This window comes from Trematomus bernacchii, unplaced genomic scaffold (genome assembly GCF_902827165.1).
Source record: "Trematomus bernacchii unplaced genomic scaffold, fTreBer1.1, whole genome shotgun sequence".
In the NCBI taxonomy this organism is placed as follows: Eukaryota; Metazoa; Chordata; class Actinopteri; order Perciformes; family Nototheniidae; genus Trematomus; species Trematomus bernacchii.
Genome location: NW_022987592.1, coordinates 567,958 through 595,627, shown reverse-complemented (window position 1 = coordinate 595,627; position 27,670 = coordinate 567,958). Strand labels below are relative to the sequence as shown.

Sequence of the window (27,670 nt, the reverse complement as noted above, 5' to 3'; positions counted from 1 at the left end):
AGTCTCTGAAGTATCTGCTGTGTTTCCCCCGTCAGAAGAGCATGTGTGCCTGCTGGACTGCATCGCCCTGGACCTGCAGGAGGTAGATATCTTTGCCGCAGAGCGTCTGCCCTGTGGTAAACCTCCCGAATCCTCAGACCTCATCTTTCCTTCCTACTCTGTCCGTCGCACTGGCGAGAACCTGCTGAAGGACTGCTGCCGACTGGAGCTGAAAGTAGAACGCAACCTGGACAAGTATGTCCTGCTTATTGTCTAATTGGTGGCAAAAGTTATATATTTTTTACAATGAAATAATTTTGAGGGCTCTGGTTCTGGAAAATAGTCTCGACTATCTGTCCGTTTTATTATTTTTTTGTCATGGTGTTATCACTGTTTAAAGAAATCCTACCAACAGTATTTTTCACACACCAATTCTAATCTAGAGTTTGAGATGAGCAAAATATAAGGATTTTAATGTAAATAATTGTATATCATCTCCTATCCCTTTTTATTAGAAATAATCAGTGACTGGGAATAACTTGGCTGTTTCTTAGGTTTGTGTGCTTGGCTGAAAGAAGAAGAAGCTGCACTCTGTAACGTTACAAGTAGCGACAGCTCAAATTTAGCATCTTGCACCTGTTATTCCAAAGGTCCAAACAGCCTGATGAGGTTCACTAATCTGTCACGTCTTGCACTATTTTTAATAGTTTCCTTATTCTTTATGCAGCACACATAGACCAATATTGGCATGGCCTAAGAGTCCTATAACAACTGCGAGACACAAGCTTGTATTGAGTGGCATCTTTTGTCTCTGGTCTAGAGTCACCCTTACTGCGATTAACTTGAGCGTTTTGCACAGGGCCCGGAGATGGTTTATGTTTCTGTTTTTCTATGAGACGTAGCTTTTCTCTGTAAGAAAGCAGTAGGTTTGAGTGTACCCAGAGCCTGTATAGGAGGCTTGTTATTTAAACTCCTGCTTGTGTTCCCTTATGTGGTCAGGGAGTTGAGCCATGCAGTTCCTGACATGTCTATCCACGGCTGCCTGTCGTCAGTACACTGCTCTCTGGACCTAGAGCACTACCAGCTGATCCGAGGCCTGCTGGAGAACAACCTGGGAGAGCCTTTCGAGGATTTCCTGCGGCCCTACAACTTGCAGGACCCCAGCAGCTATGTGAGAGTGCAGGCAACCACACACACAGCTGACTGCAGTCTGTATAACATGTCCGCATCTCTGATGCAAACACTGCCAATCTATGTCTCTTTTAAAGGTCACCTATTATGCAAAATTATCTTTTTCATGTCTTTTATACATAAGTATGTGTCCCCGGTGTGTAAGGAGACTCACAAAGTGTCAGAAAATACAACACTCTCTCTTTTCCTCCTTACCCACATCTCTGAAAACGGGGTACAACGGAGCTGATCCAGATTTGCTGAGAACTTGACGTCATTACTAAAATGTGGGCTGGCTTTACATTGAACTCCTGGTAACGTCCCACAACTTAGAGGGACTTAGAGTAAAGTTGTTATATATATATATATATAATACATATAATCACGGCAGTGTTTAGCTGAGTTTCTGCTGGAAGACAGCCTTCTCTTCACAGAGCTCACTTCTTGCATGCGGACGCTCCAAAGGGGCGTGGCCAGCAGCAGCTCGGTTACATTTAAAGGGCCAGACCCAGAATCAGCACTTTAGTAACAGGGCTGAAATAGAGGGGTATGAGGCATGCTACAATGGGTGATCTGTTTGGTATTTTGAGCAAAACACTTCAGAGACATGTTTTGTATAGATATGGCCCTATAATATATTGTTCAAATATAGCATAATAGGTGAGCTTTAAGGATGGTTTTAACATTCAATTTCTTGACTGATTTGAGTCCTCTAAATGTCATTGTTGTGGAGCTGACTGTGTCTCTCTTTAGACGGTGTTAAGTGGAGATGTCTATACCAGCATGTCTTTCCTGGTTGACATGATGGATGTCAGTTTGGAGCTCTTGGACAGCCCAACACACACAGAAGATAAACGCTCATTAGCAAGGTGGGCCTTTTCCTCTTCTTACAGCCCTGTATCAATTTAGATTTGCATCGTTTCAAGTTAATAAATGGGTATACTTGTGATGTACATTGGAATGAATCTGAGGTCCCATAAAGCCGCTGACTTTTCTCACGTAAATTCACATGCAAGCTTAGCATAGGCATTTCTATTTGATACATATAATAGCAAGAATGACTTCAGCCCAACACCATTATACATTCACGAGGTCATATTGACAGTACCATGGCCCACAGTGTTGGGACGATCTCTGTCTGTGACCAAACATTTCAAAAGTGTTTGAAACTCCTACTCGGACTGAGGCTAATGCTAGCTGCTGGTCTTTAGCAAACACAGATACAATTTGAAGATTATCATCTCTCACAGCTTTAAGCTAGAACATCTCAACCCAGTAAACTGAATTTCTGCATCATAGTTGAACGTTTTTAAAAAGGTTTAAAGAGATGCCATCTTAATATTATGTTTGTTTCTCTCTTACAAAGGTTTGACTTCATGAAATCGAAGCTACTCTTTGAGAGTTTCTCCAATGGATCCAAGTCTGTTAACCTGGTGTCTCACTCACTGCTGGCATATGACACTCGCTGTAAAGGGCCCAACAAAAGCCCAGGGCGGGCCGCAGGGGGACGGCACAATGTGTTTGACTGCATCCTCCAGCCCTCCAAAACCGGCACCAACCGGGCCACACTGCAGCTGGAGCTGCATTACAGGTAGGGCTGTGTCAAACTTTTTGAGCTTCGAAGCTTATACAAATATCAAAAGTATTTAGCCAAATGTGTCTAATGGCGCTTTTCCACTGCAGGACCTAGCACGGCTTAGCACAGCTTAGTTTGGCCTTGGTAGGCCATGCTCACTTTAAGCTGCGTTTCCATTACAGTTTTGTAACTGGGGTAGTTACTATAGTAACGCAGTGTAGGCGGGGCGATCGGCTGTTCGGCGGGCGTAGCGACGCTGGGTAAAACTGCCGTGACGTCATCTTCAATGCGAACCACAAAACCAAAACATCCGCCGTTAGCTGTTAGCACTCAGAGCTCACAGCTCCTCATATCTGTTCAGAAACTAGACAAAAGTTAAACAAGTACAAACCACAGACTGTCTGTGTCATGGCGAATACAGTCGCTGCTTTATTTATGTCTGTATAGGCCGTTGTTGTGAGTGTGGACGGAGCATATACAACGTTAGCTTAGCCTGATCGATCCGATCTCCATTCAGAAAAACACGCATTTTAAAAGGTTTTTCGCCTGCAGTCTTGCGGTATACTGCGGTATCAGTATGTTGTTACTTCGGCATCATTTTGAAACGTGTATTAAAATTAAATCACGGTAAAATACGTTCATTTTGTTGTAGTTGTAGACACACACACACACACACACACACACACACACACACACACACACACACACACACACACACACACACACACACACACAGTTTTGGTTGGGCCAAGTCAAAGCTGGCGCATTTAACCATTTCCATAACCGGTTTAAGCTATTGATCGCGCCAAAGATGTACCATCTCTGAAGCCTATGAGCTATCAAGCAGATGTTGCAGGAGTCGACCCATGTCTGTGCAGTAGAACAGAAAAAAGGACATTTTAAAGTGTGTGTGCGTGTTTTCTCAGGACTTTTCAAGCATCTGAATCTTTGAGCTTAAGCTTCTCTCCTGTTTCCCTGCTGCTATATGCTGTTAGATATTTGTTTAAAGTACTGTTTACTGTTTACTGTTTGCCACTGACTTCATGAAATCGAATTAAAAGATGGCACTGGTGATGATGGCTGCTGTGTCTTTGGCTCCTCTCCAACTCTGCCTTTCTTTCGTTTGTTTACATTTCGTCTTGTGCTTTTAAGTTCCTTTCTGCTATATTGTATAGTAGAGCCGACCACACCAACTCCACTATACAATATAGCAGAGAGGAACTTCTACACATCAAAAACTGTGTGGACAGCAGTCTATAATCGAGACCGTCAAAACAATGGGGAATCGCCATGGCTACCTGTTGCTGTTTTACCCGAGAGACGCAGCGGGGGTCCCGGGCCGGAGTGCTAGTGAGGCTGAGGAAACGTGAGAACCGGCCTCCTCTACCGAGTATTCTTCTGGCAAATGTCCAGTGAACTCAGGAGCAGGATGGCATTTCAACGGGACATTAAGAACTATAACGTTATGGTTTTCACAGACTCCGCCATTGTCCCCGACAAGGACCGGACTATAATCTCAGGGAATAGTAAGGGAGGTGTGTGCTTTATGGTGAACAATAACTGGTGCACAGATGTGGGGATTATTTCTTCGGACTGTTCTCCTTATTTAGAACAGCTCATGATCGGATGTCGGCCTTTCCATTTGCCGAGGGAATTTACATCGGTTGTACTTACAGCAGTGTATGTTCCGCCGCACGCCAACAACACAGCGCTGGAAGAGCTGTTTGGTGTAATCGACAGGACAGACACTTCGCGGCCAGAGGCGGCTTTCAGTGTCGCTGGGGATTTGAACACGAAGAAAGTCCTGCCGAAGTACTACAAACACATCAGCTGCCCGACGCGCGGCGGAAATACAGTGGACCATGTTTATTCCCCTTTCCGACATGGATATAAAGCTCTCCCTCGCCCTCCCTTCGACAAATCAGACTACATCTCACTGCTGCTGCTGCTAGTTTACAGGCAGAAACTTAAACGGGACAGGCCGGTGACACGGACTATACAGCACTGGAGTGAGGAGTCAGACTCAGCTCTGCAGCACTGCTTGAAACTACGGAGTTGTGTGTGTTTGAGGATGACAACATCAACACACACACGGACGCGGACATCTTCAACAGGTCACTGCTGCAGTCTGTAGTCCCCACATGTTTCAAACACTCCACCATCGTTCCTGTCCCCAAAAAGACAATAATCACTAGCCTCAACAACTACCGCCCAGTAGCACTCACCTCCATCATCATGAAGTGCTTTGAGCGGTTAGTCAAAACCTTCATCACCTCCTCCGTCCCTGACTCTCTGGACCCCCTGCAGTTTGCCTACAGAGCAAACAGGTCCACAGACGACGCCACTGCCCTCACCATCCACACTGCCCTCTCACACCTGGACCAGAGGAACACATATGTGAGAATGCTGTTCATTGATTACAGTTCAGCATTCAATACCATTGTGCCCTCCAAGCTGGCCATCAAGCTCAGAGACCTCGGGCTCAACAGCGCCCTCTGTGACTGGATCCTGAACTTCCTGACGGGCAGACCCCAGGCAGTGCGGGTGGGAAACATCACATCCTCCACCCTGATCCTTAACACCGGAGCCCCTCAAGGCTGCGTGCTCAGCCCTCTCCTCTACTCCCTGTTCACTCACGACTGCATGGCCACACACAGCTCCAACACCATCGTGAAGTTTGCTGACGACACGACCGCCATCGGCCAGATCACAGACGATGACGAGACGGCGTACAGAGAGGAGGTCGAAAACCTGACATCTTGGTGCCAGGATAACAACCTCCATCTCAACATCAGCAAAACAAAGGAGCTGATTGTGGACTACAAGAAGCAGCAGGGAGAGGGACACGCCCCCATCACCATCAATGGGACTACAGTGGAGAGAGTCAGCAGCTTCAGGTTCCTCGGTGTCCACATCACTGAGGACCTGACATGGACTCATCACTGAGGACCTGACATGGACTCTTCACACCACCACCATCACCAAGAAAGCTCGACAGCGGCTCTTCTTCCTCCGCAGGCTGAGGAGGTTCTACATGGATTCCAGGATACTCTGCAACTTCTACAGGTGCACCATAGAGAGCATCCTGACCTTCTACAGGTGCACCATAGAGAGCATCCTGACCTTCTACAGGTGGACCATAGAGAGCATCCTGACCTTCTACAGGTGCACCATAGAGAGCATCCTGACCTTCTACAGGTGCACCATAGAGAGCATCCTGACCTTCTACAGGTGCACCATAGAGAGCATCCTGACCTTCTACAGGTGCACCATAGAGAGCATCCTGACCTTCTACAGGTGGACCATAGAGAGCATCCTGACCTTCTACAGGTGCACCATAGAGAGCATCCTGACCTTCTACAGGTGCACCATAGAGAGCATCCTGACCTTCTACAGGTGCACCATAGAGAGCATCCTGACCTTCTACAGGTGGACCATAGAGAGCATCCTGACCTTCTACAGGTGCACCATAGAGAGCATCCTGACCTTCTACAGGTGCACCATAGAGAGCATCCTGACCTTCTACAGGTGCACCATAGAGAGGATCCTGACCTTCTACAGGTGCACCATAGAGAGCATCCTGACTGGCTGCATCACGGCCTGGTACGGCAGCTGCACTGCCCTCAATCGTAAGGCTTTACAGAGGGTGGTGAAAACTACAGCACATCACCAGGACGGAGCTGCCATCCATGGAGGACCTTTACTCCCAGCGGCTCAGGAAGAAAGCCCTCAGGATTATCAAAGACCCCCATCACCCCAGCAACAAACTGTTCAGTCTGCTGCCGTCTGGCAGGCGGTACCACAGCATCCTGAATAAAACCACCAGATTCAGAGACAGTTTCATCCCACAGGCCAGAAGACTGTTAAACACCTGAATATTTATGGATGTTCTTTAAAAGTTCAGGTGTTTGCATCTTGCAAATTATGTATCTAATATATCATATTCCATTTACTTGTACTGTATATAGTCCCCTCTGTCACTATTTCAATTGTATTTGTATTTACTTGCACTATTTTATCTGTTTTATTTGTTCTATGTCCTATATGTTGCACTGTTGGAGGAGCCTGTGAGCTAAGTTTTTCATTGCCATATCTACACTGAAGCTAATGTGCACACGACAATAAAGCCTTGAATTGAATCAGCTGAGCTTTCTATCACCAGCTAACGCCCTGCTGTCGCCACAAAACAAAAAAGAAACAGATGCATTCGAAAGCTGATTGGGCAGTCGATCACCATGGCAACAGTTAAAGCTTCAACGCATTGAGGCCTCCCTATGAGATTTTGAAGCCGATTTCAGACGGTGTTAGATGGTTAAACGTTTGTCACAAGTTGTTGTTCCACTTTCCTGCAGATCCACGCGTGACTCCTCCTGCTTCACTGTGGTGCTGAACAACCTGAGAGTGTTTCTCATCTTCGACTGGCTGCAGCTGGTCAGAGACTTCCTGCGGGTGCCGGTGGAGAAGGTGCCGGGAGCTGCTGAGCCTGGTCAGAGCCGGCCCTGTGACGCCAGCACGGCCCCGGGCCCCGCCACCACCAGCACCACCGGGGCCGTCATGCCAAAGACGGTGAAGAGCGGTGTGGTCACCAAGAGGTCCACGGTGCCCGTCACTCAGGACCGCTGCCTGGAGGTCAAGATCAACGTCACAGGTCAGAGAAGAATGTCTTCTTATCTGCCCATTTATTAGGTTTTAGGTTTATAAATACCAATACAACAGGTTTTTTTTTGTGTGGGGTGTATAATGTTTTTGATAAAAAACAATGTTCAATTTTGAAATTGAACTCAAATTGCACTTTTGTTATAAAATAAGGAGTACAGTACATTCACTACAGTACAGTGGCCACACCTCAGCTACGATCATCAGCAGCACACTGGACCATCAATGAACATTTCAGAAAGCACTTTGATATTATTCTGAAATGGACCAATCTGCAGAATGATTACTTTCACTTTTGGTACTTTAACTATATTTTGATGATAACACTTTTGTACTATTACTTGAGTCACATTTTGAATGCAGGACTTTTACTGAAACAGAGTATTCCTACACAAGATCTGAGTACTTCTTCCACATCTGTCTGATTTCAAACTTTTCCATTAACACCCTAAATTTGCAGCTGTGTGTTTTGCTCCACCTTTTTGTAAATAAAACTGCAGCAGCTTGACCACAGAACGTGAACGTTGTGATCAGCTGATTTTGCGCAGTTCTCCAGTGTGCACAGGGGGCACAGAATGTGCACGGGGGGCACAGAATGTGCACAGGGGAGTCTCCCACTGCAGCCAGTTGGCGGAGTTTTGGCACAATTCTGTTGTTCATAACGACGTTAACAGCAGCCCCGTCTGTGAACACGGCGACCAACTCTGTCGTCCAGTGAAGCCTCCTGTAAAGGCTTCACCAGTCCGTCGGTTATGGCCTGCGTGGTTCGGCCAGCACCCAGTTCAATCAGTCCAAGAACGTCCGAAGATTTTTTGCAGGTAGCGAAACGCCAAACTGCTTAAAGTCTTTTGTGTTTTGGACATGTTAGTAGTTTACTGAGTGTTGATAAGAAACATGTGTAAACTAAATATGTGTTTTTGTTTTGATGAGCTATCAGGTACGCAAAGGCGCTTAGTGGCACAAGAGATGTTACGCAATTCAAATGTTTGCCCCGCATGCTTACCTGCGTACCAGTTATGTGCACCCCTGTATATACAATAAGTTGGTTTCTGAGCTGAATGGGAGCTTCAGTTGACCAGGTGTGTATTCCTGCAGGCACAGAGTTTGTGGTTGTGGAGGACTCGTCTTGTCTGGATACCAACGCCATCATTCTGAAGGGCACCACCGTCCTCACATACAAACCCCGCCTGCTGGACAGACCCTTCTCTGGCAGCCTCGCAGGAATAGAGGTGATCTCCAACTATCATATTAACCCTTTAAATATTCTAACATCCTGCTGAGAGACAGCTAGTGTTACCTGCTACCAATCATCAAAATATCCCCTACTTAATTAAATAGATGAAGAATGAACTGAAATCTGTGCGGTTATTGATCTGCTAAAATGTAGAACTTTAACTTGCCACTTCAAATATTATTATTTCTACACAAGATAAGTCATTTTAAGTATGGATTGTGTTACTGCCGCTACTGCCATACCACTCCCCATCCTACTCCTACCCTTGATTGGGTGAGTTCAGTGCATAGTAATATGTGACTTTAGTATGTAATATGGGATAGGTAAACACTTCATTAGGACAATGAGTACTATTATTACTAACTGACTATTCAGAACCCAAGGTAAAGCTTTGACCTTGAGGAATCCTGTCCCCCCCAGGTTTTCTCGTGTCGGCTGGGAAGTGAGCAGGAGACAGCGCTGTCCATTATCGACCCAGTCAACATTCAGGTGGAGCTATGTGGGAGCCCCACATACCAGAGCAGCTCGGGTCTACTGGACGCCTTCAACGTGGAGGACATCCCCCCCCTGCTGGAGGTCAGGATAGCACACAACCACAATTGGCTATACAATGATGTTACTGTTGATGGTGCAATGGTTAATACAACTTCTCCCAGTGTCTGATGGGGATAGGCTCTTACCATGTAGATAACAGTTCAAACTAAAGGATGGATGCATGGATGGGACATGTAAGCATTTCTGTGGGAAAGTGTGGTCACTGAAGACACAAAAGCAAACTCTCCATCTGACACATCCAAAGTGTTCCATCTTTCTACTTGTATGAACAATCCTTACTGTTCCTTTCACAAAATGTTTACTCCTGGCTCATTGTAAATGTCTATCAGCTTTATTTGTTAACACCATCTTTTAAATCGTTTTAAATCGTTGCATGGTTTTCAAAGAGTACCCAAGTATGTTAGTATTTTATTTCCATAAAGTTGTTATAAATATGTGCCCATTCTACATTTACCATAATGCAACGCAACAGTGTCTTTCATTAGACTATCCCTGCCTGGCAGATTTCCACATGTCTCAAACAGGTGAATCATGTTCTCAGTCTCGACAAAACAAAACACAGAGGATATAAAACAGCTGTTCCGCAGGATGACTTATGCTCCCCATCACTAGTGAAGTGACTTTGTAAAGCGGCTGGATTGCCCCTTAAATAGTTTTTTGTTTTTGTTTCTGTTGCAGATTCAGTTTCCTACTCTGGACATTCGTCTTTCCTACAACGACATTCAGCTCTTCTTGGCAATCGCCAGGTCCATCCCTACCTCCAGTTCTGCGCTGCCCTCTGACTGTGAAAGCAGCACTGAGCCTGCAGCTACACCCAAAGACCTCTTCAGGCAGAAGACCGAGGCCCTCATAGGTGATGAGTGATTTTCAGTCCCCAAAGGGACCAAGTACTGGGTTATATTGGAAATGCATGAAGTTGTTAATTTTCATGTAATTTTGCTTTAAAGTTGGCAATGTTGATGTTCAGTAACAGTGATGTGCACAATGCTTTACTTTCTGAATTTTTGTTTTGTCTACACAGCGGGCCAGCTGACCCATTTACAAGACCTTGGCTTCAGGAAAGAGGATTGCAAAAGAGCCCTGATCCACTGTAAAGGTGGGTCAGACCTTTAACATGTTCCACACAGCTGGTGACCAGACAGAAAAACTGTGTCTCTTCATCATTATTGAATGAGCGCTTTATAAAGACAGAATTATTCGTCCCTCAGGCCAGCTGGACCAGGCTGCCACGTGGTTGCTAGAGAATGCTGAGAACATGGCAGGCCATGCCAGAGCCCGGACCAACTCTGCCTCCAGCAGCCACTCTGCTCCTCTGTCGGGGGTGGAGGTGAAGGCTGAGAGTGTGTGCATCTGCTTCATTGATGACTGCCTGGACTGTGACATACCACTGGCTGAGCTCACCTTCTCCAGTAAGTCACACATCAGGTCTCTACTCTCACAGTCAAATAAAAACTGTCTGTGTATGTCAGTGGAGGTAATTATCTGGAATAAGACTTAAAGGACTGTAAATGTTAGTATTTTAAAGCTCACCTATTATGCTATATTTGAACAATATATTATAGGGCCATATCTATACAACACGTCTCTGAATTGTTTTGCTCAAAATACCAAACCGATCACCAATTGTAGCATGCCTCATACCCCTCTATTTCAGCCCTGTTACTAAAGTGCTGATTCTGGGTCTGGCCCTTTAACCTGTTAAGCCCTGAGCCTGTTTTTCAGGTCTCAGGCTCCAAAATGACATTCCCAGAACAAATGACCATATCTTCCCTTCTAAAAGGGTTAAATTAATAATCTTTATTCTCAAAGTAATGATAAACCTGTGAGTTGGATGTAGAAAAGTCAGAATCAATATAGATGTTTTTTATTTTAAAGAAAATTCAGATTGAACATAGTAAAAAACTGTAAATGATAGTGTCCGTCCAAAAATTCTTTTTTACTTATAGTGAAAACTACCCTTGGATGATGGTAAGGTAGACTAAAAGCTTTAGGAATCCAAAGTACAACATATAATAAGTACCCTGTATCAAGATTGATGCAAAACAAGTGACATTTGACCTTTTTAGAGAGGTTTAGCAAAATAAACTCCACCTCTGAGGTGATTTGGGTGGAAATGGGCGTTTTTACCGTTTCTCTGGAACCCATTGGTCGATTTTGGTGATTAACATCTCTTTCCGGCCGTTAGAGCCAATAGAATCGAAGGGGAGTCTTCACATAGACACCAACGTTAACACAAAAAGGTGGGGGCTTTGCGCATGTAGTTTTGCATGAGAGTGAGAGTGAAGCTATCTCTCGCTCTGACATCTGGAAACGGAAAAGCAGGGTTTATTGCTTATGGATTATCAGAAATAAGTTCAAAGGGACACAGACACATTGGATTAACCTATGGATTAACTTCAGCAGCGTTTTTATCGTTTTAATGCCATTGAAGACCACTTTTGACCAGACAATGACCAAGGTAGGCCATGTTGCCGGTTTTAGCTACCTAGCGCCACATGTTTTGATGTCTGTTCTTGGTATTATCTCCGCGAGTTCTTATCATAGAGTGATAATGTATGTACCCATCAATTCTGTGTCTTCTCACGATGCGAATCGATGTGTTGGATGTGCAGAAAAGATAAATAATAAGGTTTTATGAGTGATTTTCGGTGCAGTAATCTGTTAGCATATTTCGCTCGTTGCTAATTCAGAGGCTCAGCGTTAGCATTGTGGGTTTTACATTTTTTTTTTTTTTAAAAGATCAGTTAGATGAGTTTCTTCCTGTTACATGGATATAAAACATTCATAGTTTATTAAATATTAAGATGCCCTCAGACACTGTTTCCTCAGATGATGCGTTTTTCCCCCCGGTATCGGGGGGGAAGGTGCTTAACAGGTTAAATGTAACCGAGCTGCTGCTGGCCACGCCCCTTTCGAGCTGCTGCTGGCCACGCCCCTCTGGAGCGTCCGCATGCAAGCAGTCAGTGAGCTCTGTGAAGAGAAGGCTGTCCACCAGCAGAAACTCAGCTAAACACTGCCGTGATTAAATGCCATATTATGTTCCAAACCACATCAAGCATTATTTCTGAAACAGTCAGTGGCGTTTTTATATGTACAAAAGTGGTGGGGCCCAAAAAAGTAGATGTCTATATATAAGCTTCTGCAGTGATGTGCAGTGAGGTTCATGGCTGGTGAGGCACTGGCACTGACTCTTCAGGTTTACAAATATTATATTTTGACCTAAACCAAAATATAATATTATTTTCAAAAGCTTTTTTTGTCTGATGCTTCGATTAATTTTAAACAGACAGTTCAACAAAAGGATACCCAAAAAATGTAATTTTATCATTTAAATATTGAATTGTTCTCTCTTAGTAAGATCCCATTTTCAATAAAATTGCGGTCTTACCTTGACTTGAAGATGAAGTCCATTTGCCTATCCTTCTGGACAAAAATGTCTATAACTTTTTTGTAAAAGTCCTCCTTATCTTCTTGTAGTTTCAAAAGTCTATCATAAATCTAATCGATAGATTTATGATAAAAAAATTATAAAAGTAGGGTAGACATGTGGATGTTATCCGGCTGAACAAAACGTGCATTTATCTAACAGGTACGTTTCCCACAGATCTTATTTCGAGCTATTTTCTAAAATCCTATGGAGAAACCTCATTGCTTTTTTGTCGAGGGAAGCCATGCGCAGCTTACTTCCTGGTTTTAGGATGCGTCACTGCAGCTCTCTCGTCTCCTCTTCACACACCACACTTTTCGCGGCACACGTACTTACAGCCAATCAGCTCTGAATGATGTGAGATGACGTATGGTGGGGATGGCAGCTCAGTGCCCCTATGGTCATTATTTTTTTGCCACACACATTAAATAGGAAAATACTCTGAGCATGCGCAGTGTAGTTTTTACAGTCACCGTTCACTTCACAGCGAGAGGGAGGGGCATGATCAGGTTTTGTCCCACATGGCTCTAAACAGCTCAATAGGCACACACTGTGACTGTAGACACACTAATTAGAAGAACACAGACTAAAACAGCAATGTACAGACGAATCAGATGATTAAACATGATCTTAAAATATATTTTATATATATTTTAATTTATTTTTTGCATTTTTTGTAATCATTATTTGTAATACTTTCTGCTGACACTAGGTGGGGCTGGGCCCCACCTGCCCCTAATGACCAGTCGCCACTGGAAACAGTATAGAGCTCAAACGATTTCTCTCTCGCGGGTTTACCACAAGGACAGTACCTTTTATATCCTGCTTTTTTACACATATTCTCTCCAGTACAGCGTTAGCTCTGAGTGTTAGCAATGCTTGCTAATGTAAACACAGACCATATTACTTCCAAAACACGTCACACATTGTTTCTGATACAGCACATAGCTTGACATGTTCTTTATTCAGTGTTTTCTGATAGAGTAAAGTTGTTATATATATATAATACATATAATGGCACTGTTCTGAGTCCCTCCTGTAGACATCCTGCTGAATACACAGACACACAGCTGAGGGAGGGGATTCAGCTAGCGACTGTATATGGGGACGATAGGTTGGGAAGTGGGCGGGACGTTGCCAGGAGTGAAATGTAAAGCCAGCCCACATTTTATTAGCAAATCTGGATCAGCTCCGTTGTACCCCCGTTTTTAGAGATGTGGGTAAGGAGGAAAAGAGAGAGGGTTGAAATTTCTGACATTTTGTGAGTCTCCTTACACACCGGGGACACATACTCATGCATAAAAGAAATAAAAAAGTGCAGTTTGCATTATAGGTGACCTTAAAAACTAGCTAAAAGTCACCACAAGACACACAACACACCGTGATTGTTATAATCTAAATTACATAATTTAGTAGATAAATGATTGTATACATGAAGTTTCGTCTTTCTCTATTGCAGGGCTCTATGTGCTGCAGCGCATTGGTTCCACTCAGGAAGGAAACGCCAGCTTCACTCTGTCAGGAGACTACTTCAACAGAGAATTGTCAGGTAATAACATTTACTTTGCGTTCCTTTTTTTTTGATTCATGATATGTTTAACACATCTTATAGAGCTCATCTCCTCGTATGTTCAATTCTGTCGAACCAAAAAAATTGAGCGTTGACATCCATTTCAATGGCAGTGTATTAAAGTGAGGGATTAAACCAGGTAACAGTATTATGACATGTATGAGCAATAAGCAAACTGCATTGGATTCATAGATTGGAAATGTTAGAAGTGAATTAGAGAGCATATCTCAGTTCAAAGCTGTAGGGTGGTAAACATAAGGTCCACTGATCTCTTTGGAATTCACTGTTGAATCGAATAAACACAACGTTTATATACTTTTACTGCTTTATTGAGCTTGCACATAATTGACCGACATCCTTCCACAGACTCCACCACACAGGTCAAAGGGGAAACTCCTCCCCACAAAGCACATTGTACAGGGGATGAACATGTTAACATTTGTGTGTGTGTGTGTGTGTGTGTGTGTGTGTGTGTGTGTGTGTGTGTGTGTGTGTGTGTGTGTGTGTGTGTGTGTGTGTGTGTGTGTGTGTGTGTGTGTGTGTGTGTGTGTGTGTGTGTGTGTGTGTGTGTGTGTGTGTGTGTGTGTGTGTGTGTGTGTGTGTGTGTGTGTGTGTGTGTGTGTGTGTGTGTGTGTGTGTGTGTGTGTGTGTGTGTGTGTGTGTGTGTGTGTGTGTGTGTGTGTGTGTGTGTGTGTCCTTTATTTAACCAGATAAAAACATTTTCAATGCTGACCTGGCCAAGAAGGCAGCAACGTTACACATAACACAAACATATAAAATACAGAGAACATAACGTGTGTGTGTGTGTCAGGCTGGGAGCCCTTCATCGAGCCCTGGCCCTGCTTCCTCTCCTGGCAGCAGCAGGCCGCTGGCCGTATCCACCCTCCACGTTTTAAGATGGGAATTCGAGCCAAGCAGAGACTGGACGTCAACATCACTTCTGTCCTGTTGGGTGAGTAAAGCTGAAACATGGTTCTGTACACCTTGCACAGCTGGCTCACAGCTGGCTCACAGCTGGCTCACAGCTGGCTGCACGACTGGCTGCACGACTGGCTGCACGACTGAAAACCGTGTTTTGGGGTTCTGATGATTAAGATTTGTTTGTCTTTTCAGAACAATATAACACCACCAAAAGCTCATGGATAGCTGACTACTGTAAGGAGGAGGAACAGACCCCCCAGTCTTCACCCCCCCTGCCCTGGATGGGCTCCTCAGTCGACCCACCTAGCTTTGTACAGAGTGAGTACTAGCTACACACTGTAGTGCCAAGAAATCACTGCAAATTAAAGAACTTCTTCACAAAAATACTCTGATTTGAGCCGATTTCATTGATGGCTATTTATAAAAAAACTGTCTCTTTATAGATATATTATTTATGGTGACAGGGTAGCAAAGTGGCCTGTGTGTGTATCAAAGCCTGATGTGTGTTCTCCTGCTGTGCCACAGAGCTTTAATATTGTTAAAGTACATCAGTAAGCCCCCTGGTGACTGGGGTGTTGAAATTAATCGTTTCTACGATGCATCGCGATGCGGACGTGGATGATTATGCATCGATGCAGTGACAGAACATAATCGATTATAGCGTAGTAACGTTGCTTCCTGATTTTCCGGCCGCGGCTTTACAATAAAGTTTTTTTTTCTGTCACTTGAATATCAAATCGGTCGGTGACGCAGAGATCAGGGAACAGACGTGACAGCGGCACAGAGACTCCAAACACGGAGCAGTCTGCTTTATCCACCAACACAAGAACACCAGTCCAGAACCAACAGCAGAAGGACCCGCTCTGAATCAGTCCGTGTCGCTGCGGCTCAGACACACAAGGCTTTATCTTTTTGAAAAACACTCGTTGTCGTCATGTCAGGTTTCTGGTGGATTTAATTAAGTCTTGGATTGCAGAGTATGAATGTCCTCTTGCTATTTTCAGTTGATATATACGTTTGTAAAGTTTGTGAAGGCAGGAGGAAAAAGCTTCCGCGATCACCGTCTCCTCTCCGTTCCTCCAAACCCCGCCCCCTCCCTGAAAATAATGAGTGACAGGCTGATAGTAACCTGATAGAAACTTTATTATTCACCTAATCACTGATTGAGATATGATGAAGCTAAATTAATCTCATACAATCATGGGATGTATGTAACAGTAAGACAGAGAATGTAAGTGTGCACCCACATGCACTATTTTTGTTTTTATAATGCTGTTGTAAATACTCCTGTTGTCTGCTGTGTTCAGACTCAAGTCCTGTGTATGATGCCACCTTCAGGACATTCAGTGTCCTTTTTTGAACAGAAGACCGTTGCTAGAAGCTGCAGCTAGACTGCAGAAGCATTAGTTTTTGAGGATGGAACAATTTCACACAGATATAGGGAGGCTAGACCTATACTGTACAATTGATTTATTTTGGTTTATAATTTAATGTCAAGACATTTATGTTATTGATTTCTGAAGCACTTTCTTTTTTTTTTTTAATACTTTCTTTTTAAGTTTTTAAGACATTACAAAGGAAACAACAAATAACATACAACAGACAGGTCACTGGGGTAATACATCATCAATATGTTCTCAGCAATTATTCTTGTGATATGGGAAGATCTCCCTCACAACGGGTTCACAACAAATCTGTGTGAAACATACAGTAGTATCAAAGTTATGCAAGAATTATAGATTATTGTACCAAAAGGAGTAAAGCAAAATAAAAGAATTATCTCAGGTTTATGTGACCCCCCTCTTCATGTGCAAAACCCATTTGGACCAGTAATTGTCACATTTTTCACTACAGAGTCTTAGAGAAAAAGTCAGCCTCTCCATACGAAACAAGTCATTTGCAATGTTTATCCATTCTCCCTTTGTTGGCGGATCTTTCACAAGCCATTTTTTGGTAATTGCCTTTTTGCTGGCTGTCAGTAATATTTTAAGAAGATACTTGTCCCGAACACTAAATTCCACTGGTATATTAGCTAAATAAATCCCATCAAAACTGTTAGGAATCTCAAAGCCAAGAATTTAATTTATTTCCGTTATTATAGATAGCCAATAGGGTTTGATCACTGGACAGTTCCAGAATATGTGGAAATGATCAGCCATAATATTACTACATTGCCCTAGCAATGTCCAGATTCTGGTCTGCCATTCTGATGGTATTTTATTCTTGGAGTTAGAAAAAATCGAATAATATTCTTCCATGAGAATTCTCTCCAAAGGCCAGAGCTGGAGGTGGTGGATTGTATTTTACATATGTTAGACCATTCCTCTTCTGTAATAGTAATATTAGCTTATATTTCCCATTTGGCTTTCACATAGGGTTGAGTGGTTCTTGGCAGATTGTAGACAGGAGTATATTCTAGAAACCAGTTTCTTTTGGGTGTTGCCCTTGTATGCGCCCACAAAAATGTCAATCAGGTCAAATTCGGTGTTCCCATTCATTTTAATATTCCTATCAAAGTGATGCCTGAGCTGTAAGTACCTGTAGAAATCCTGGGGTTCCAAATTGCAGGTTTCTGTTAGCTGTTGGAAACTTTTCAAGCCAGTACTGGTAGCTATTAGGGAATATGATGTAATGCCTTTATGGATCCATTGTTTAAATCTAAAATCCAGCTCTGCTGGTTTAAAATCTTTATCAAACGCCACCCATCTCAATAACATGGATTTTCTTTCAAGTCTTAATTCTTTGCAAATTTTGGACCAAATATTGAGGGGAACCAATGTCCAGCGGCTTAAATTATCAGAGTGTGCAATCTTTGAGGATTTATCACCTAATATACATTGAAGGGGTATGTTCAGTTGGCTCAGTTCAAGGTCTTTCCATTTTGCATCATAGTCACAATTGCACCAGCAAACTAAATATCTTAATTGTGCTGCTTTATAGTAGTCTTCAAAGCATGGGAGGGACATTCCTCCCTTTTCTTTCGATAACTGCAGTGTTTTTAGTCGCACTCTGGGTTTCTGACCTTTCCATATAAATCTGGATATCATTTGATTCCAATCATTGAACTGTTTTGTTGGTATCTCTATAGACAGTGACTGAAAGAGGAACAGCAGGCGTGGTAAAATGTTCATCTTTACGATCTCAATCCGATTGTGCATGTTAAGGGTCAGAGGGCTCCATCTATCCACATCTTTTTGAAGTTCCTTTGTGATATTACCGTAATTCATATTGTAAATATTGGCCAAATTCTTTGGTATAGTAATACCTAGGTATTTAATACTGAAGGTATTCTACTTAAAATTGAACATTTCCCGTACGTTCCCCTGTGGTGACTAGTGGTAAGAAAGAGTTTGGGTCTTATTTATGTTTAATTTATATCCTGAGTAAAAACCGAATTGTACCAGGCACGACATAAGTTTAGGCAGGCTTGAATCTGGGTTGGAGAGGGTCAATAAAATGTTGTCCGCGTACAGACCTATTTTGTGCTCTATTTCTTTAAAGGACACCTATCATGCTATATTTAAATGATATATTGTAGGGCCATACCTATATAAGGTATATTTATACGTTTCTGTTTTCAAAATACCAAACAGATCATGCATTTTAGCCATGCCTCATTTCGCTCTATGTGCTGTTTGCTGTCTACGGGTCTGATTCTGCTGACCACGCCCCCCTGCAGGAGAGGGGAGACGTGCTCTGATCAAGTCAAAAGGGGGAGAAAAAAAGATCTCCGTCCTCCGTGTTTTATTATATTATTATAGGCCTATAGAGTCGTTATTCATTTGTTTTAATGATTAATGATTGATTTAAACTTTAACGGACATCTTGACCGGCGACAGAAACTGAAACTCTGCCGCACGGTCCCCTCGTTCCTTGGAAGAGGCGGAGAGGTGGGTGTTTGTCATCTGCTGGTGGACTAACCGGAGAGAATTACAGTGCTTGCCTCGACGGGGAGGGATTGCATTGAATTAAAGCAGCGGGAGCAAACGCTTGCCTCGGGGAGGGAGAAAAAAAAGCCACAGCGGAGAATAAACAGAAGGGTAACCATGGTAACTATGGGCGGGAAGTCTTCTTCGCTGCTTTTGTGGCAGATTACAGCGCCACTTACAGGCCTGGCATATGTACTACAGCGTCTCCAGCGCTTTCGAGCGGCAATGGCCGGCCTGGCCCAACCCCACATTCCCCTGATAGGTGGAGAGTTGGCCCAATAGCCGTAGCGCCACCGTCCTGACGTCAGGACAGTGTTCAAATCTGGATCAGTTTTTATCAGATCCGTTGCAGCCCCTTTTTTAGAGATTTGGGTATGGAGGAAAATAGAGAGGGTTGTGTTTTCTGACACTTGGTGAGTTCCCTGGAACACCGGGGACACATATTCATGTATAAAAGACGTACAAAAGTGCATTTTGCATGATGGGTCCCCTTTAATATAAATTCCAGTTATTTCAACATTTTCTCTTATTGATTGAGCAAGTGGTTCTATAAATAATGCGAAGAGGGTGGGACTTAAAGGACAACCCTGACGGCACCCCCTCTCCAACGCTACAGTCTTAGAGAGATTCCCATTTAATTTAATCCTGGCTGTTGGTAAATTGTATAGGGATTTAAGACATCCTATGACTTTTTCATTAAAACCGAAACGGCGCAACACCAAATACAGAAACTCCCATCGCACTGAGTCAAAGGCCTTTTCTGCGTGGAGGCTAATTGCTAAAGACTCAGAATTGCTTTTACTCATTTTATCAATCACAAACAGTGCACGTCTCACATTATCTTGTGTCTGCCTGTTTTTAACAAATCCTGTTTGATCAGTGTCAATTAAATCAGGAACTATGTTTTCAAGTCTTTTTGAAATTATTGAGGAAAATAGTCGGTAATCTATGTTTAAAACTGAAATAGGTCTGTAAGAACTGCATTCACTTCTGTCTTTTCCTATCTTCGGAATCACAGATATTATAGCCTGTTTCCAGGAAGCAGGGGTCTCTCCTCCATTAAGGACATAATTGAAACATTTTAATAGCATAGGTGTTAATAGTTCCCTAAATGTCTTGTACCATTCTGCTGGAAACCCGTCTCCCCCTGGCACCTTGCTTGTTTTCAGTCTTGATATGGCACTGTCGATCTCTAAATTCGTAAATTTCTTTTGTAACCAATTTATTTTGCTCCACACCAACTGATGGTAAGTCTAGGGAATCCAAAAAAGCTTTAACGACAGAGGATTCTGCTGCATTAGGTTGAGAGTATAGCTCTTTGTAATATCTTTCAAAGGAGTGTTGTATATCTCCTGGTTTATAACACATGTCGTTGGAATGTGGATCTCGGATTTTAAAGATTGACCTTTCAGACTGCTGTTTCCTTCATTTCCATGCAAGCATTTTTTGGGCTCTAGGACCGTTTTCATAGTAAGTCTGTTTGACATATTTGAGTTTAATCTCCACTTGTTTATCCAATATCTTATTCAGTTCTTGTTTTATTGCGTTAACTTGTTCTAAAATGTGGGAGTTGTTTAATTCCACATGTTTTTGTTCTAATGTTTTCAATTTGGTCGTTAGATCATTCAATTGTTTCTGTTTCTCTTTTTTCCTTTTTGAAGACCACATTATTAGTTTTCCTCTAAGCACTGCCTTTGCCGCATCCCATAAAACACTTGGTGAAATATCCTCAGTATTGTTGAATTCCAGATATTCCCGAATTTCCTTCTCAGTAAAATGTACACATTGACTATCATTCAGCAAGCTGGTATTAAGTCTCCAGAGAGTGCTTTTGGACGGTATATCTAAATGAAGTCTCAAATACACCCCTGCATGATCTGATACATCTCTAACACCGATATCACAGTCTATAATTCTGTGTCTCTCTGATTTAAACATAAAGAAGTAGTCAATCCTTGAGTAAAAGGCATGTGGGTGGGAGAAAAAGGTAAATGTTTTCACTGAAGGGTGTAATTCCCTCCAAACATCAATCATCCCAATCCCCTTAAGCATTTTCCTCACATAAATTGACTCGGGATTAATCTTTTTGGTCGGATTTGTTGAGTCAAGACTAGGGTGTAGCTGCACATTCCAGTCCCCTCCACACACAAAAATGCCAGACATTTCTAAAGCTATTGTATCGAATATTTTCTTAATGAACTCTTTGTCCTGTCCTGGTGGTCTATAAACATTGAGTAGTGTTACTTCCCTGGAATCAAGAATACCCTTTACCAGGACATAACGTCCCTCCTTATCAATCGTTCAATCTGTTCATACTGCTCACAGGCTGCTGTGTATATATAGTGTATTCATACCCCTCACTGTTTATTCATCATTCAATTCATTCTATATTTTATTCTGTAGATTGTGTACATTACTTTTCACTTTACTGCTTTATGCACTCCTGGTTAGAAGCTAAACTGCTTTTCGTTGTCTCAGTACCTGTAATCTGTGCAATAACAATAAAGTTTAATCTAATCTTGAGCAGGAACAAATGTATTTACTTAGTAGGCCTACATCTGACATTAACGATTAAACACATTTGTGCATTCTTTCTAAATGCAAACCGAGTCAAGCCGACTCCGAGCTGTCCGACTTCAGGCGAGCTTTTTGAGACCTCCCCCGGCTGCAATCGGCTATTCTCGTCTCCTTTGGAGGCGAGCCGCAGCTCATCTCAAACAAGCCTATTGAGTTGAGTAACTGAATGGACTTGTGATGTTGGTTGCTATGCTAAATAGGGCTGCCCTCGACTAAAGATGTTTCTAGTCGACCAATAGTCGTCAATTAAGGCGATTAGTCGACTAATCGTTGCACGTTTATGATACATTATGATTATAAATATATATATATTTTTAAATTATTTTTCTTTCTCCTAAAATGGTTTCAGTTTCAAAGGCTGTGTTGTGCTTCACATAAAAATATAAAATATAACTGTAATAATTAACCTTTGAAATATAAATGAAATGTAGAGCGAGAGTCATGAGAGTGACGAGAGTCATGAGAGTGACGAGAGTCATGAGAGTGACGAGAGTCACAGCGCACGGACGCAGCGGTATAAACAGCAGAAGCTCTGGTAAGGATTCTTATTGTGTGTGTGTGTGTGTGAACAAGCAGCGAGGACACACACGGAACAGTTGGTTTAAGGTTCTATTATTCATATCTGAATATAACAACCCAATAAATACTACAGAGGAAACGGAAACACTGAAAATATGAGCGTTGGCAAAAATCCCTCCGCACATTACGCCCTCATCATGAAATGAAAGCTTTATCGTTTTCTGAGGTCAGAATGATTATATATTATAGGTCTATATATGTGAATACAAAGCTAGGCTACTGCCTGACTCACTGCTGCTGTTTTCCTCCGAGTCTGAGAAAGTAACACACGTTGTCGGATAATTAAGCTCCGTGTTTTGTTATGAAGCCGGCGTTCAGGAAGCTGTGCTCTGATGGTGTGGATAGGGAGGAGACTTTTTGCCATCGTAGTTTGCTCATCCTTTACTCGTTCAGAAGCAGTGGCGATTAAAAAAAAATATTTGTTTATTAATATATCTTTTTAAAATATTTTTTTAGTTATATTTTTCATTAGTTTTACCAAAATAACTTGATTTAATTGTATTTAAAATAACATTTCCAAAGAAATAAATCCTTCGAATCTGCCTATTCAGTTTCTGTTTGAATGTGAAGGGTTAAATGAAAGAAGCTCCTTTAGCCGTCTCTGCGAGGTACTGTGAAGATAAGAGCTGATTGGTGGTCCTGCTGTAAATTGACAGCGGGCCCGCTATAGAGTGGCGAAGTCCCTCCCCTTCCGGTGGACCTCCATGGGACCTTATTTCGGAAAGATTATGTATTGAAGTCAATGGAGAGAGAAAGATTATCTTTCGATCCCGTTTGAATTGTGCCACGAATTACACATATGATGTTTGTCAATTTAAAAGATAATTTTGCAAGTAAAAAAAAAAGTGTCGTAAAACACATTTGTTTGTGTGAAACGCTCAATGAACTACATCTCTGGTCTCACAGAACAACACACGTCACCAAGATGGCCGTCACTACTGTCTTGTCAACAAAACGATTGACTACCCTCACTATCACCACAATGAAACACGTCCTGAAGAAAGTCATGCAAAGCTGCCTGCCTGCCTTCCTTTGATTCTCTCTCAACTGTCTGGTCGTTTTAATGTTTAATGTCAACCATTTGTGCAGATAGCATGAAGTAGAGAAGATCGCTAGCGTTAGCGTTAGCATTTCTCCCCCGGGCTTAAATTGTGTATTATAGAATGGTCACACCGGTGTGACAGTACTCTTCAAAGGGTTCACGAAATATGACTACTACTCTTACTGTTTAACATTTTGGGTTACTTAATGTTACTTCATGTTAAGGCTAATACAAATGACAAGGCTGTAATGCTAACTAACGTGCTAGCTACTAGCTAGCTTGATCCAGACACTCCTGGTCCTTTCATCAGACGGGAAGCAAAAGAACGAGCAAGACCCATTGCTGGTATAATAACAACCTGGTACTTAGCACACAGGCATCTTGTTAAAGTTATCTTATCTTAGCCAGCGCCATATAGATAGATTCTATCTATATGGCGCTGATCTTAGCTATCTCTTAGTGGAGGAAAACAATTGTGACATCACTTACGCGACTCTGGGATTTGTAGTCTTTCTAGTTATGTATTTTTCATAGTCTTATATTTCTACAGTTTTACGACAAACTGTGACTTTGTTGACATGGAAATGATTTTTTAAGATTGACAAACATCATATGTGTAATTCATGGCACAATTCAAACGGGATCGAAAGATAAGTTTTCTCTCTCCATTGACTTCAATACATTATTTTTCCAAAATAAGGTCCCATGGGGCGGAAGTAGATGGGCGTGACTTCGCCACTCTATAGTAACTGAACGAGAGAGTAATGTCAAATGACAGTACAATTGACCAATCTAAATGGGTGGGTTTCAATTATCGCGGACTTTATGACAAGTTCCGCCCGCTGTGAAGCTTTTCTTGTTTCCATAGCAACAACTTCCTGTCTCGCCTTCAAAATAAAAGCATGCCAAATTACACTTAAGACATACAACTGCAACGAAAGTAACAAACACAATGCAATATCCTTTTCAATTTCAAAGAACACAAATTGGGTTATTTACAGGTGTTGTTTTGTGTGGTACAGGGTCGCTTTCATTGATGCGTTTTGCACCCCAGGCCGTTGTTTCGATATTCCACTGAAGTATACGCTGTGACGTAATAACTATTTTTTTTTTTCGAGGGAAGGGGTGGGGGTCAGAGGGCCTAGGTACAAAAGTCACGGCTCGCCACTGCTCAGAAGGATCCACACTTTGCATTTCCTGCCCGACCAAATTAACTTAATGACCAGGCTCCGCTCTGAATGAAGTCTGAGGGGGTTTCCGGCTGACGCGTCATAGCACATGCAGCGCACGGATGGAGCTTCTTTTTTTTATTTTATTTTTTTTATATTTATATATATTATTTTTTATATTATTATAATTTTTTAGGCTAATGAAAAATTGCTCGATTAAGACTTTAGTCGACTAGTGATTAGTTGACTAATAGGGGGCAGCCCTAATGCCGAACACACAATTGATAATAGAAAAGAGGTGAAGCATGAATGGCACTATTTTTAAACCTGAACCTTGATTTGCAGCTCCAGAATGGGGATGATGTGTGTGTCCCTGCATGTGTGTGTTGTGCAGTAACTCTCTCCCTCTGCTATCAGGTGCTCCTCTTGCTCACCTTAGAACTAGGAGCACAGCCACCCTGACCTGCCTCGAGCAGCAGATTCTCTCCAGAGGTACAGTTCAGAGTTTAGCCTCGGGCAGCAGCACATTCACTGTCAAAGCTCTCATCCAGACATCATCAGTTCTTCCCCATGGCTGCTGTGACATGAGGCAATACAGATCTGTAGTGTGGATCGATCAAAAGGAGTCAAGGGTCAAATGTTTCCTGACAGCAAATGCTGTCGAATGTGAAGACCCTGGGGTTTAGAAGTGGGTTTAGAAGTTAGGACAGGACCATGCACTACAGAAAATTCAGAAATCAGAATTACATTATAAAAAACTATTAAAAAAACCTATTATAACATTAAAATATGATATATTGATATACCAAAAAAACGTTGATCATTATAATATAGCTTTCCATTTGGAGTCCCACCTGGACCTGTGTTGCTCTCCTCCCTTGTTTCCCGCCGTCTGAACTGTGGCCATTTATAGGTTTAAAAAAATGGTCGCATTAACCGAATATTTTCCGTCTATGAAGATTTTTTTTTAACAATGACGAAAAAATCTGAAAGCAGTCCATCATTTTGACAGATTAGAACAAACTCGGAACAGCGCCAAAGTTTCCCCGCAGCGAGGCTCCGGTGTTATGCCGTGTTATGCATGCCCGCCAAAAAGGAAATTATACCGTTTCCAAACCTAACTTTGCCGTACAAATCATTGAAATGTCTGCAAGTTTTTGCTTTACGCTGTGTGCGCTCCCGCGAGGTGCAGTGGGCATACATAACACGGCGCTAACAGTTCATAGCGACCCTGGAATTGATTCTATATCTAGCCGAAAATCCCACTACATATTCATACGTCTCCCACTACATATTCATATGTCTCACACGTAAGAGAGAATAACTGGCAAGGTTTTACTCTCTCTTATGGGGCTTTCACACCAACGCGGTTCCAGGGCCGGTTCGGAGCTAGAGCCTGAAAAGCACCGTTTTTTCCTGTTCACAGCGCAGCGGAGCCGCCTCTAAGCTCCGGAATCCGGTTTGCTTCAAGCACCAAAAAATTGTCGGTCTAGAAGCAAGAACCGCATACGTCACGCTTACGTCGGAGGGGGGCGAGATTAACCTGAGCTAACAGTTAAAGGCGAGTACGGCAAATAAAAGTTGTAACAAGCAGTAGCGCTGAGCAAAGTGACTAGAAGGCAACCACACACTTATTAAAAAAAAACACACTTTATAAAGTCAGGCAACACTAACCAGGCTTCGTGTGATTCTGTTTATTTGTACCTTACTTTGACCATCCGTTCACTGTTATTGATCATTGTGGAGAGCAGGCAGACGTTTTGTTTGTTATTATAGCAGCTATCGGATGGAATCAATACATGGGCTGCACAGGTTGTCATGTCCGACTATCACAAGTAGAATGATAATGAAAAATACGCCGGTAAAATGTGCCTGTAGAACACGGCTTATGCCACAATAGGATAGCAACAACAAGTAGTCAAGATAGTCAGTTTAGCTTCGGTTGCTATGCTATCATCACCCATTTTATACCAGAGAAACTTTCATAACAGCGTTGTGATGCCAAACAGCATCAATTCAGACTGACACACATTCACTTATGGGTAGGGATGCTCCGATCGCCGATTTTGGGGCCGATCACCGATCGCCGGAATCAGTATCGGCCGATACCGATCGCCGATCCGATCGAGTGGGCGGGGCCTAAATGGAAGATTTAAACATCACTTTAAATCTTCCATTTAAAGTGATGTTTAAAACTCAGTTAATGGGGCTCATTCACTGGAGCTTCCACAAACAACAATCAACTTAATTATTACATTCAAATGAAGTACATTATTCAAGTTTACATTCACTTTGGATAATATAATAACACGGGAGAAATGAGCGGAAGCGCTCTCTTTTCCTCTCTCCCCCTCTCTCTCCCCCTCTCTCTCCCTCTCCTGACAGCCCGTCAGTATAGTCTCATGCAGCTCACTGATCCAGTAATGAGTGACCCGACATTGAAGAATAAATATATTTATAACTAGTTTAGCTTGTTCCAGAGGTAGATCAAATAGCTAAGTGTGTTAGGTCTAACTCTTGTGTGTTCTGCTCCGCTCACCGGTCCGTCACAGCGGGCGGAGCTGCAGCATTTCTGCTTCACACACGTTGCATACCGCTATTTTACTGTCTTTTTCGGACACCTTAAAATAATGCCAGACCGGTGAAGCCATTTTGGCGAGCTTGTTTTGCCGCGCACAGAGAAAAGTGTCATGTATTTTACGTCATGTGATCGGCCCTCGCGATCGGCATGTTTAGAGAGCACCGATCGATCGGTAGAGAGTGAGTATCTGCAGATCTCTATCGGTGAGCGATCGATCGGAGCATCCCTACTTTTGGGGAATTGGGGATATGTATCAGCTGCTTGTGTGACAGTCAGACAGTGAATGCTTTAGAGCGGCCGCTGCCGTGTGAGCTAACCCGGAGCTAACGGGAGAATAAACTCCGGTGGAAGAGCAGCACTGCAGCGGTCGGTAAATGCCGTTGAAACACATTAATAAACAATGAACCACGGCACTCTGGAGAAAAGTATAAGGTTGGAGAAGTCGTTATTCAATTTAATCTGGCTTCGTATGATTAAAAGCAACACGATCATCGACCTGACGCAGTCCCCCATTGTTGTTGTAGTGAACGCCGAAAATCAGTGACGTCATGACGCAGCAGCGGCAGCACCAGTCGGGCTCTGGGCGGTGTGAACAAATCGGGGGCTGAAAATAAAAACTGGTTCCGAACCAGAAAAGCTCTAGCACGGTGCTAGAACGGGAACCGCGTTGGTGTGAAAGGGGCATGACTCTCTCCCCGCCCCCCA

General features: G+C 42.8%; 1 protein-coding gene across 1 annotated transcript in view; it reads left to right on the top strand.

Annotated features, from left to right (window-relative positions):
- The window catches only part of vps13d (vacuolar protein sorting 13 homolog D), a 96,253-nt gene that overhangs the window by 29,783 nt on the left and 38,800 nt on the right, over positions 1 to 27,670 (top strand). The window contains 13 exon segments of the mRNA XM_034129221.1: positions 36 to 234; positions 979 to 1,150; positions 1,903 to 2,018; positions 2,516 to 2,740; positions 7,078 to 7,373; positions 8,477 to 8,610; positions 9,036 to 9,191; positions 9,849 to 10,023; positions 10,192 to 10,266; positions 10,379 to 10,579; positions 14,057 to 14,146; positions 14,979 to 15,119; positions 15,281 to 15,406. Of these exon segments, the coding sequence (XP_033985112.1) occupies positions 36 to 234; positions 979 to 1,150; positions 1,903 to 2,018; positions 2,516 to 2,740; positions 7,078 to 7,373; positions 8,477 to 8,610; positions 9,036 to 9,191; positions 9,849 to 10,023; positions 10,192 to 10,266; positions 10,379 to 10,579; positions 14,057 to 14,146; positions 14,979 to 15,119; positions 15,281 to 15,406 (2,106 nt within the window).